General features: G+C 43.6%; 1 protein-coding gene across 1 annotated transcript; it reads right to left on the bottom strand.

Moving 5' to 3' along the window:
• Nucleotides 1–3,557: 3,557 nt before the first annotated feature.
• Nucleotides 3,558–13,158, bottom strand: PRDX1 (peroxiredoxin 1). The gene is made up of 6 exons (XM_073357882.1): nt 13,049–13,158; nt 9,425–9,541; nt 8,426–8,579; nt 7,945–8,067; nt 5,860–5,990; nt 3,558–3,961 (listed from the first exon to the last, which is right to left on the bottom strand). Exons 2-6 carry the CDS (start codon nt 9,528–9,530, stop codon nt 3,876–3,878), a joined length of 600 nt encoding a protein of 199 aa, XP_073213983.1. The 5' UTR covers nt 9,531–9,541; nt 13,049–13,158; the 3' UTR covers nt 3,558–3,875.
• Between the last annotated feature and the right edge of the window lie 82 nt (nt 13,159–13,240).

Here is a 13,240-nt window from a genome sequence, read left to right as displayed (position 1 = left end):
CCTCCTCCCACCCCACTGTCCTGCTGGTAATAGCTTATCTAAAGTGATCATCAAGTTGGGCCATTTCCAGCACAAATCCAGGTTTTCTCACAGGATCTGATTGCTGTATGGGGAGAGGAATCCGTGCTATCAGAACTCCGTTCCAGTTTTCGAAATGCCAAAACCTTTCTCAAAATCTCCCAGAGCATGAAGGACAGAGGCCATAACAGGGACCCAAAGCAGTGCCACGTGAAACTGAAGGAGCTGAGGCAAGCCTACCAGAAAACCAGAGAGGCGAATGGCCGCTCCGGGTCAGAGCCCCAAACATGCCGCTTGTATGATGAGCTGCATGCCATTTTAGGGGGTTCAGCCACCACTACCCCAGCCGTGTTGTTTGACTCCTTCAATGGAGATGGAGGCAATACGGAAGCAGGTTTTGGGGACGAAGAAGATGATGATGAGGTTGTAGATAGCTCACAGCAAGCAAGCGGAGAAACCGGTTTTCCTGACAGCCAGGAACTGTTTCTCACCCTGGACCTGGAGCCAGTACCCCCCCAAACCCACCCAAGGCTGCCTCCTGGACCCAGCAGGCGGAGAAGGGACCTCCGGTGAGTGTACCTTTTAAAATACTATACATGGTTTAAAAGCAAGCATGTGAAAGGATTACTTTGCTCTGGCATTCACAGCTCTCCTGGATATACTCCCAAAGCCTTTGCAAAAGGTTTCTGGGGAGGGCAGCCTTATTGCATCGTTCATGGTAGGACACTTTACCACTCCAGGCCAGTAACACGTACTCAGGAATCATTGTACAACAAAGCATTGCAGTGTATGGTTGCTGGCGTTCAAACATCTGTTCTTTATCTCTGTGTTATCCTCAGGAGAGTGAGATATAATTCATGGTCACCTGGTTGAAATAGAGTGCTTTTCTTCAGGGAACACTCAGAGGAGCCTGTTCCTGCTGAGCTGTTTGTCTGTGGCTAAACAGAAATGTTCCCCACTGTTAGCCACAGGGAGGGAGTAGCCACGCGGTGGGGGAGGCAAAATGTGACCTTGTAACGAAAGCACATGTGCTATGTATGTAATGTTAACAGCAAGTTTTACCCTGAAAGAGTGTAGGCACTGTTTTATAAAATGTGTCTTTTTAAATACTGCTGTCCCTTTTTTTTCCTCCACCAGCTACATGTGTTTCAATGATCACAGGATCTTCTCCTTCCCAGAGGCTAGTGAAGATTAGAAAGAAAAAAACCCAAACACACTTGAGATGAAATGTTCTCTGAGCTCGTGCTGTCCTTCCACACTGACAGAGCACAGACGAATGTGTGGAGGCAAATAATGTCAAAGTGCAGGAAAGCACAAAATGACCGGGAGGAGAGGTGGCGGGCTGAAGAGAGGGCTGAAGCTCAAATGTGGTGGCAGCATGATGAGAGGAGGCAGAATTCAATGCTGAGGCTGCTGGAGGACCAAACCAGTATGCTCCAGTGTATGGTTGAGCTGCAGCAAAGGCAGCTGGAGCACAGACTGCCACTACAGCCCCTGTGTAACCAACCGCCCTCCTCCCCAAGTTCCATAGCCTCCACACCCAGATGCCCAAGAACATGGTGGGGGCTACTGGCCAACCAGCCACTCTGCCACAGAGGATTGCCCAAAAAAAGAAGGCTGGCATTCAATAAATTTTAAAGTTGTAAACTTTTCCTTCCCTCCTCCATCACCCCTCCTAGGCTACCTTGGTAGTCATCCCCCTATTTGTGTGATGAATGAATAAAGAATGCATGAATGTGAAGCAACAATGACTTTATTGCCTCTGCAAGCAGTGATTGAAGGGAGGAGGGGAGGGTGGTTAGTTTACAGGGAAGTAGAGTGAACCAAGGGGTGGGGGGGTTTCAAAGAGAAACAAACAACTTTCACACCGTAGCCTGGCCAGTCATGAAACTGGTTTTCAAAGCTTCTCTGATGTGTACCACACCCTCCTGTGCTCTTCTAACCGCCCTGGTGTCTGGCTGCGTGTAACCAGCAGCCAGGCGATTTGCCTCAACCTCCCACCCCACCATAAACGTCTCCCCCTTACTCTCACAGATATTGTGGAGCACACAGCAAGCAGTAGTAACAGTGGGAATATTGGTTTTGCTGAGGTCTAAGCGAGTCAGTAAACTGCACCAGTGCGCTTTTAAACGTCCAAATGCACATTCTACCAACATTCTGCACTTGCTCAGCCTGTAGTTGAACAGCTCCTGACTACTGTCCAAGCTGCCTGTGTACAGCTTCATGAGCCATGGCATTAAGGATACATATAGGCATTTCAACATCCACAACAGTTATTTTCTGGTCTGGGAATCAAGTCCCTTCCTGCAGCTTTTGAAACAGACCAGAGTTCCTGAAGATGCAAATGTCATGTACCTTTCCCGGCCATCCCACGTTGATGGTGGTGAAACGTCCCTTGTGATCCACCAGAGCTTGCAGCACTATCGAAAAGTACCCCTTGCGGTTTATGTACTCGGCGGCTTGCTGCTCCAGTGCCAGGATAGGGATATGGGTTCCGTCTATGGCCCCACCACAGTTAAGGAATCCCATTGCAGCAAAGCCATCCACTATGACCTGCACATTTCCCAGGGTCACTACCCTTGATATAAGCAGATCTTTGATTGCGTAGGCTACTTGCATCACAGCAGCCCCAACAGTAGATTTGTCCACTCCAAATTGATTCCCAACTGACCGGTAGCTGTCTGGAGTTGCAAGCTTCCACAGGGCTATCGCCACTCGCTTCTCAACCGTGAGGGCTGCTCTCATCTTGGTATTCATGTTCAGGGCAGGGGAAAGCAAGTCAAAGTTTCATGAAAGTGCCCTTATGCATGCAAAAGTTTTGCAGCCACTGGGAATCGTCCCAGACCTGCAACACTATGCAATCTCACCAGTCTGTGCTTGTTTCCCAAGCCCAGAATTGGCGTTCCACAGCATGAACCTGCCCCATTAGCACCATGATGCATGCATTGGCAGGGCCCATGCTTTGAGAGAAATCTGTGTCCATGTCCTGATCACTCACATGACTGCGCTGACGTCGTCTCCTTGCCCGGTATCTCTCTGCCAGGTTCTGGTGCTGCATATACTGCTGGATAATGCGTGTGGTGTTTAATGTGCTCCTAATTGCCAAAGTGAGCTGAGCGGCCTCCATGCTTGCGTTGGTATGGCGTCCGCACAGAAAAAAGGCGCGAAACGATTGTCTGCCCTTGCTTTCACAGAGGGAGGGAGGGAGGGAACGGGGGCCTGACGATATGTACCCAGAACCACCCGCGACAATGTTTTAGCCCCATCAGGCATTGGGATCTCAACCCAGAATTCCAATGGGCAGCAGAGACTGCGGGAACTGTGGGATAGCTACCCACAGTGCAACGGTCTGGAAGTCTACTCTAGCCTCGGTACTGTGGAAGCACTCCGCCGAGTTAATGCACTTAGAGCATTTTCTGTGAGGACACACTCGAATATATTAAACCGATTTCTAAAAACCAACTTCTATAAATTCGACCTTATTCCATAGGGTAGACCTACCCTAAGTCACTGCTGGAATCCGTAGAGAAACAACACTGTTTTAGTTTTCAGGAGTTTAATAGTTACAAAATGTCAGACAGCTGTTCTACATGCAACACTGACCCAACCACTTACACTGCACTGGTCATTGACGTCAACAGGGCATGATGCACAAGTATTGATCATTAGGATTCTATATCAAGGTATTGTCAGTAAGACTAGTAAAAAGGATGGTTGACACCTACAGACAAGACTTCTCTTGACTCACAGTATACAATCTTTAAATAGTCAGAAAATTCAAAAAATACTTGACACTTGTTCTTTTCCTGAAGGCAGACTAGTATCCTCAGACTAACAGTAGAGCACAGGCAGCAAGTTTACTTCTGCTTGGAAAAGAATTCTTTGCTTTTCTGAACATCAGGTTTGATGGTTTCACTCCCAGGTTTCCAACCAGCTGGGCAAACTGAAAGAGAAGTTGTATTAACTGCTTGTAGAAGTTTCTGTAAGATATGTTTTTACAAGAGAACAGAGCATGCCAGCAATTCATAAGACTGAAAATATACAATGATTACAGCAATAAGTAATTGTCACTGCCATTCACCTTAACACTTGATTCTGTTTTACTTGTATTTTGTGCTTCAGTTATCAGTGCCCAAGGAAGCTATAGACAATTTTAATTCTGGTATTTCCCCAGCTTCTGAATGCTTTTATAGCTATTTGCAGACTCAGGAATCCAAGAGGGGAAACATACTCTAGTGGCTTTAAATCCTTCTGCCCCCAGTTTGTCCCTGTCCCCATCTGTTCCTGTCCTCCCCCACCTCCAACTCCCAGCCAGGCTGCTTCTTTCTTCACTGCCTCGGCACCACCAGGGGACAATTGAGTACACAGGACAGTCTCCCTGCTCAGTTCTGGTGCCTGGCACCAATGGCCAACAGCAACTAGGAGGAGCAAGTGCAGGTAAAGTATTGCTCAGTCTCTGGAGAGGGCATACACCCAGCCTGGTCAGCACATAAAAGACAGTGCTGCAATGGCACGTGCCCAGTACATGCATAATCTTTGGAGACTTCAACAATAAGCTTGGAGCCTGTGCCAACTGATTTGTCAGAGGCTTCTAACTTGGACAGTAATCCACTCAAATTTGGCCTAGTGGAAAGACAGCACATCCCTTAAATCAGGGCAGGAACACTGGCAAATTGAGTCTGCCCAAAAGCATGGAAGCACTAGTGCTTAACAAAATGGCTGGAAGAAGTTACTATGGGCAACAACAGTATTTTCCCCTAGTTTTGGTCTCTGACCCATTTAGGAGAATGGTTTCTACGAAAAAAGATCCAGCCTGAGGGAGACACCTGGAATGAAAACGCCGAATGGGTAGTTGAAGTTCAGCAATTCTAAGCAACTTAAGACAGTCTTGTAACGGAAAGTGTTACTTAAACTACCAATTCTGTCCGTAATTAAAAGTGGATTAAGCAGTGAGCCAATGTTTGGTTAGAAATAATTGCGCTGATTCAAGACTATTACAGTGTTAGCTACCAGAATAGCAAGTTCTCATTAGAAGTTCTTTAATAGGTTTGTTTCAGTGTAACAGATTCCAACCTCCAGCACCACAGAACTTATGGACAGAATGCAAGAGGGAGCCCTGAGCTGCTAGCCAGTTGCTCTTCTGCCCTTCCTAATTTGACTTGCCCCATGACTACAGGGAAAGGTGAGAAGCCAAAGCATGGAGAGCTGCCATGCCTGTCTGCCCAAGCCTTCCCATAGGATGCTTTATTAAGCCCGGGGAGAGATGCAGCCTGCCCAGGAATTTACTAGGGAGCCACTGTAATATTACCCAAGTCTTGCATAGTACTTTTCATCCATAAATCTTTTCAGTTGCATCTAGTCCATCCCTGGAGGGCACAAGTGAGTATAGCCACTGGTTAGGTGTACATTTGTTCTTCAAATGGTGGAGCGTATAAGCCATTGAACTAGATCAAGCAACTGCTACCTGCTTACATAGCTTGATGTTACTGAGTAAGTGCCCATTACCAGAATCAGTCATATTTTTAAGTGATGTTTGTACATTACATGAAGTAATGCTTAATAGATTAACTAAAATAGGGGTAGAACAGCATTATGTTGCATTTTTACAGATGAATGAGAAAAATCTCTAAGACAAGGTCTCTTTGTTTTTGGGTGCATTTTGAGGTCACCTCCAACTAAGTAAGTTTCTGCATAAGCTTTATGCCAAAACATGCAAGTGCCTTGAGTTTACAAAGGCCCTGGCTATGTGGCATTGCTTTTCCAGTTGATAAGATTATTTCCCTTTACAAGAGGAAAAGGGGTACTTTTAAATACTTCAGGCAAACTAATGCAAGAGCTTACCTTCTCCATGTTTATCTGTGAACTGGAAAGCCTGGACTAATCTGAGAGTTTCATCAACTGAGCGGCCAACAGGGAGATCATTGATGGTAATTTGACGCAAGATTCCCTTATCATCAATAATGAACAGGCCTCTGCAGAAAAGCACAAAAATTTTGAACACAAAAGTCAAAACAAAGAACAGACTTTGAAAGAAAGATTATGCCTTCAGTTCTGCAAGTATACTCTAATGTGGCAGTACAACAAGCTACTGCATGGGTTTGTTTTTTAGTGTGATACTAAGTTACTGAACTTTGCAAAGAAAGTCAGGCTGCACAACAATATATCCCTTGTATGTAAAATATTGAAACAAGTGTTTGTCCCACAATACTACATTGCAGGCCTATCCTCAACATAAGCTAGAGGTGACAGGAGAACAAATTTTCATCTGGAGACCATTTACAACTCCCATTGCAATAGGAAATATACCCAGGAGGAGAGCCTTCCATGCATAAGGATCAACAGAAAAAAAGAATAGAACAGAGGAGGAAGGTAGCAGAGGCAAGGACAGGAAAGCTCCTTTCACATGTGTCAAATATCAAGGGAAGGGTAAACACCTTTAAAATCCCTCCTGGCCAGAGGAAAAACCCTTTCACCTGTAAAGGGTTAAGAAGCTAGGATAACCTCGCTGACACCTGACTAAAATGACCAATGATGAGACAAGATACTTTCAAAGCTGGAGGGGGGGAAAAACAAAGGGTCAGTGTGATGCTTTGGCTGGGGACAGAACAGGAATGGAGTCTTAGAACTTAGTAAGTAATCTAGCTAGATATGCCTTAGATTCTGTTTTCTTTAAATGGCTGAGAAAATAAGCTGTGCTGAATGGAATGGATATTCCTGTCTTTGTGTCTTTTTGTAACTTAAGGTTTTGCCTAGAGGGATTCTCTATGTTTTGAATCTAATTACCCCGCAAGGTATTTACCATCCTGATTTTACAGAGGTGATTCTTTTTACTTTTTCTTCTATTAAAATTCTTCTAAGAACCTGATTGCTTTTTCATTGTTCTTAAGATCCAAGGGTTTGGGTCGGTGGTCACCTATGCAAATTGGTGAGGATTTTTATCAAGCCTTCCCCAGGAAGGGGGGTGCAAGGTTTTGGTGAGGATTTTGGGGGGAAGATGTTTCCAAACAAGCTCTTTCCAAATAAAATAAAACCGGTTAGATGTTTGGTAGTAAAACCAAAAGTAGCAAAAGCAGAAGTCCATGGGCAAAAGATAAAACTTCCCCAAGGTACAAACTATTTTAACCTAAGCTGGTAAAAGTAAGCTTAGGAGGTTTTCATGCAGGTCCCCACATCTGTACCCTACAGTTCAGGGTGGGGAAGGAACCTTGACAACATGGATGAAAGGAACACTCATGTCAGAGAGCAAATGAAGCCATAGCTGAACCTCCTTTCAAAACTATATTGAAATTAGTAGGTATTTGGTTGCAGTAGATAAACTCTAGTCTCGAGGTGAGGCCGCTGAAGTTAAGCTCTGAATGGCAGGCCACAAAAGATCCGGTGGTCTTCCAGACCTGTCAGATCATCTGAAATCAATATTCAGAAAGGTGTTACGAGATGTTCACTTCCTTAGACTAAAATAGCAGTCATGAGGCAGGCATATACAGGAAGCTCACACCCCCAGCTTGATATTTCTTTAATTAAGCTAGCATTTACATTTATATGGTTCATTGCAAATCTGTGCTTTGCAGACTACACAGTGTGTCACTATGGAAACAGCAATTTTGAGTGAAGAGTGGCAACTAGCTAGTATGCTGTCCAATAGCGACATGGGTTAGGAAAAGGAAGGCAACTTTCAGCTAGAGAAACCAAGGTATGAGCAAGTGCCTTTGGCAGCCAAACATGGCATGTTTGAGAAAGCTTAGAGAATTTTAGTTTGAGTGCAGGGAAGCAAGTAAGCTAAATGAACTTTAGCTTGCAAGATCTCCCAAGTACATGCGAGTTTTAGCAGTTTTTTTTGGTAAAGACACTCTAGAAGTTTTTTTTACTTCTATTTGAAGTAATCTGTGGATCACAGCAGTCATGAGGATAGCCTGCCAGCAGCCTTACCTGTATGCAATACCTTCATCTTCTTTTAATACGCCGTACTCTTTAGCAATGGTGCGTTTTGTATCAGAAACCAGTGGAATGTTCATGTTACCCAATCCACCCTGCTTCTTAGGAGTATTGATCCTGACGAGGAAGAGGAGTATGTCAGGAAGGAGAGGACACAGCAGTTCAGGAAACTACAGGAGTACAGTGTACCTGTGCTGGAATACCTATACCTTTTTGCAGAATTAATATTGCAATTAACTGCATCATTAATGTCTTGGGGAAAGGTGGCAATTGCAGTAATTAAGCAATATTCTTAGGTCAGATGCCACCTCTATTAATTGGTATTGATCACAACAAGACAATTCTGTTATACAATTGCTGCTTGCTAGTCTCGATGTAGATTTGAATACAGCAGAAAAGTTAAGAGTTGTTTTTTTTTAAGTATACTCTGTAGACAAACTAGCATAAGTCACAAGCGTTAAAGATGGATGCTTACCAGGCAAGGTGACAGAAGTGAGAGTCAACAGAAGCTCCAATTACTTGACAGTTGAGTTTCTTAAACTCATCAGCCCTGTCACTGAACGCAATAATCTCAGTTGGACAAACAAAGGTGAAGTCAAGGGGATAGAAGAAGAAAACAACATATTTTCCTAGGGAAAAATAAAAAAAACCACAAATTAGTCCTTTGGGCAAGTTAGACTGCCTTAGGTAGTTACAGTAGTCTCAAAAGCACAAACACACACAAAGACCCGATGTATTCCACTTAACAACTAGGTCAGGGCTGTTTCGTCTTTAGAACAGGAGGTCATCGGCTTTAGTTATACTACTCGCTTCCATACAGAAACTGTATATTTGTTGGCTACAAAATGTTCAATTCCACTGTAGGATGTACTATATCATTAATATTCTTGGTGCATTGTTATTAGAGACCAAGGAGGACTGAAGTCTTTTATGATTTTTTTTTTTTTTTTTTTAAAAGTCTTGCTCTATTTTTCCCCAAGGCAGCCAGTTTTCTAGTGCTATAGAAGAATACTGCTTCCAGCTAGCTAATGAAGATGGGAAAGCATTACATTAGTTCCATTTGAAAAACAAAAAAAAAAAATGGACTGTGCCACATAATATTTGAGATGTTGCATCAGCTCCTTGTCTGGAGTGATAAGCAAGCCAAACAGGTCTGATCCAATACATTTTAGAGTAAATTAAGCTCTCATTAAAGTTTAGGATTCACATTTGCTACCCACCAAGCAGAACATGGGCAAATACTGCCAGATTCCTCACACAGCTTTGCAAGTGAAGACTGAGGTGTACTTGTAATAACCCTACCATGCCAGCTCTGACTTCTCAATCAAATCACTGCACAAGTTACATTCTAAGAAAGGATGATCACCAACTCGGACTTTTGAATCAATCCAAGTCACCAGAAATGAAATGCGGTACACATGTAGATTCCCTACTTCTCTCTTCCACAAGTGCAACTGTATACTTTTAGACTTACCTTTATAGTCAGAGAGGGTGATGTCTTTGAACTGCCCATCAGGCATCACAGCTGTGGCTTTGAAGCTGGGGGCTGGTTTCCCAATAAATGCATTTCCTGCAGACATCTTGATATGGGCTAGAATATTAGAGACATGTTAGACAATGTAGCTTTTCTGAAATGTAGCATTGTCAACCCAAGGAGCAACATGCAGTTTTGCCATAATAATCCAGTGGTTTTTTTAGACTGGAAACTTCTGTCATTAATATTGACCACAAGTTCAGCGAGTAAGTTTAGTTTGCCAAAGCCTCTGGTGCCTAGGTATCACATAGCTACACTAAGTAGGATCTTAAAAAAGACGTCAGTATTGACTACTGACATTACAAGTAGTCACACACACACACACTTTAGGAAGAGGAGACAAATGCAATCCACATATCTAAGACCAAACTACTTGAGACACTACCAAACTGAGTTCATACAACCTTAATAAGATTCCATGGACTAGACTTGTTCCTCTTCTGCCCTCTGCCTTAAGTAATTTAAAATGTATCATGCACAAAGTTAGCATATTAACTTTGAGTTCACTCAGCATCTCACTACAAAATTCAAGATCTGAAAAGAAGCTGGCCTTCTGCAGTTGTGCTAGTATGCAGCATGACTCAGAGTTAACAGATCCAACCCACACAAGGAAGCCTCTGTCTGTTCCATGTTCAGAATAGATACATGCAGTTCAAGACCTTGACCATTCCACCATGCTATTGGTTTGATAACAAATAAGCATTGCCAGTATGCCTAGGAAGACTATGTCCTTCCTCCAGTTAGAGTATATCAAAGGTTGTTATAGTGTAAGGTTAAAAGCTTCCATTTTATTTGTTAGTGAAAAGGGAGCTGTGTGTGTAAAACCCCCCCAAAACTACTGGAAAATTTAGGAACTCAATCATTTTACAACACGATGTATTTCAGTGTTACTATGACTGTTAATTCAGACTTAAGCTATTTGTACCAGTTTTACCAAATCAATTATTTTATTGTAGTGCTGAATTAGCAAGTTTGTGATTAGGAGTGCTTTCTCAACACTACAGAGCATTTATACTTCTTAGAGGTTATTTAAGATTGTGTAAGGACAACAACATTTCTTTTGTTCAGTCTAAGGGAGATGGCTGTGTTGCAGAATGGTCAGACTCCAGTTATTTCAGAAGTTAGACATCAGATGCATTTTGTTTTGATGCTTTTAAGAGCTTCATGCCTGTGTAAGGGAAAACATATTTAAAGCTCTATGCACAAAAGCAAACTGCTTTAGTTTCAGTAAAGTTATGTTAGACTATATCTTTAAGAAAATGGCAAGTTTTGTATGAAATTTGTTAGGCAACGTTGTTGCCAAGAATTAATACTCAAGTGAGAAAACTGCATTATGATTCCCCACAGCATAGTTTCTACCTTGTTTGGAGTCTCTGCCACAGTCTAGTATTATCACAGCACATGGCAACTAACCACAGAAAACTATCTGGCATACTCTAGCTAAATTTGACAGCATTTCCTGAACACAACATGGTGAAGACACCCAATGCTCAATATTGTGTTATTTCCTTTCAATTTATAAAGGATTAAAAGCAGCTGACCTTTGCTCTGAGCACCCTGTCAGTGATTTAAAATGGCATCAAATACAGTTTAATCAGCTCATAGTTAATCTTCAAGTCCCCCTGTAGCTTCAAAGGTTAGCTGAAACAATTGGGTCCTGCAGCATCCTCTAAAGACAACAAGTTTCAGAGTAACAGCCGTGTTAGTCTGTATTCACAAAAAGAAAAAGGAGTACTTGTGGCACCTTAGAGACTAACCAATTTATTTGAGCATAAGCTTTCGTGAGCTACAGCTCACTTCATCGGATGCATGCTGTGGAGAGAGTAGAAGATTTTTGTACACACAAAGCATGAAAAAATGGGTCTCTCCCCCCACCCCACTCTCCTGCTGGTAATAGCTTATCTAAAGTGATCACTCTCCTTACAATGTGTATGATGATCAAGGTGGGCCATTTCCAGCACAAATCCAGGGTTTAACAAGAACGTCTGGGGGGAGGGGGGTAGGAAAAAACAAGGGAAAATAGGTTACCTTGCATACCTTGTTTTTTCCTCCCCCCCAGACGTTCTTGTTAAACTCTGGATTTGTGCTGGAAATGGCCCACCTTGATCATCATACACATTGTAAGGAGAGCGATCACTTTAGATAAGCTATTACCAGCAGGAGAGTGGGGTGGGGGGAGAGAAAACCTTTTGAAGTGGTAAATACCCATTTTTTCATGCTTTGTGTGTATAAAAAGATCTTCTACACTTTCCACAGTATGCATCCGATGAAGTGAGCTGTAGCTCACGAAAGCTTATGCTCAAATAAATTGGTTAGTCTCTAAGGTGCCACAAGTAAAGACAACAAGTTCAGGCTATTTGAACCGGGGTGGGAGGGGAGTCCAGAAAAAATCCCTGCCAGCCCCTTCTCCCCCAGTGATACCAGAATGGAAGTAGAGGTTCTGATACTAGTCACAATAGTGGTACTGTACTATCCCTTTTTACAATTTGTTAAACATGAATAAAACTTTTGTTCTACCATGCCTAGTAAGAGGACACAGTTGTGCAATTCTGAGGCCACTGAACTAGCTTCGCTTAACATGGCTCTCTGAACCTTGCTCTGGAGCCAGCTCACCCGCACTGAGGAACTCAGCCCACAGAAACCAAGCATGGCATTAGTCCTAACACTAGATAGGGCCGGTTCCCTCCAAGCCCACCAACTTCGAGATAACCTCCATCCAAACCAGATTTCCCCAAAGTTAGAACCCAAAGAGTCCAAACCAGATTTCTTTGCTAAACTTCTGCCATTAAAGGATTAATAGCCTGCTAGGACATTGGTCTATCCAGCCAAGAGAAATTGGGATTACAACATGCCATTTCAGGGCCACCTTAAGAGCATTTGTTTCCCCTGCTCTCCCTGTAAGGAGAGAAGCTGCCAGTATCACAATCCGCTGATGGCGATTGCCAGAGAAATCCCAAAGTTGGTTCCCTTAACGCTCCTGGGTTTGCTCCCAGAAAAAAAGGAGCGTATTAGGAACAACATTCGTTTCAGGGAGCCAGATTTATTCAGCTCCCGGAGGTCACGCTAACAACAGATTTTCAGATTGTTCTAGCTAAAGTCTCTTCCCTCCTCCCCCTTAAAGGCAAAAGGGACCTGACGCATAAAAGCACCTAAGCGTTAACAGGCTTGGTGTTCCTGGCAGGAAAATTAGTTCCCCGTGCTCTGCCCTTCTGCTACCCCAGGTGCGGCCCAGAACAGTTAGACGATCCGCAAGCATTTCGACAGGAAGGCAACTCAAGCCAAGCACAGAGCACACACACCCCGTTTCCCTCTAATTTACAAAGTCCCATTTAGGAAGAAAAAAACGTCAGAAAGCTTTTACCCCCACTCCCGCCTGCCCAGCACCACACAGCTCGAGTCTGTCTATTTTTAAGCAATCCTCATTTGTATGGAGGGAGCCAAGGGTAGGTTTACCCAAAAAACGAACAAACCCACCCAAATCTACCCTGCAGATAAAACATGTTATACCATAATTTAAACTTTGCTACGGGCAGATAACTGAAGCTTGCACCGACAGACACTTACATAAAGGAAAGGCAGGCTCCTCAAACGCCACTTCTCACACACCGAGGCAGACTCCCAAAACTAACTAAACTGCCTGCAAGCAAGCTCCGCAGCTGTGGCTTTATAGCCTCCCGGATCTCGCGAGGAAACGGGGCAGGGTGGCGCGGGGGGAAAGAATAAAGGAAACTCCCCCGGCCCCTCCTTTTCTGTCTC

The sequence above is a fragment of the Lepidochelys kempii genome, chromosome 8 (genome assembly GCF_965140285.1).
Source record: "Lepidochelys kempii isolate rLepKem1 chromosome 8, rLepKem1.hap1, whole genome shotgun sequence".
Lineage (NCBI taxonomy): Eukaryota > Metazoa > Chordata > Testudines > Cheloniidae > Lepidochelys > Lepidochelys kempii.
This window is presented reverse-complemented; position numbering and strand designations above follow the sequence as displayed.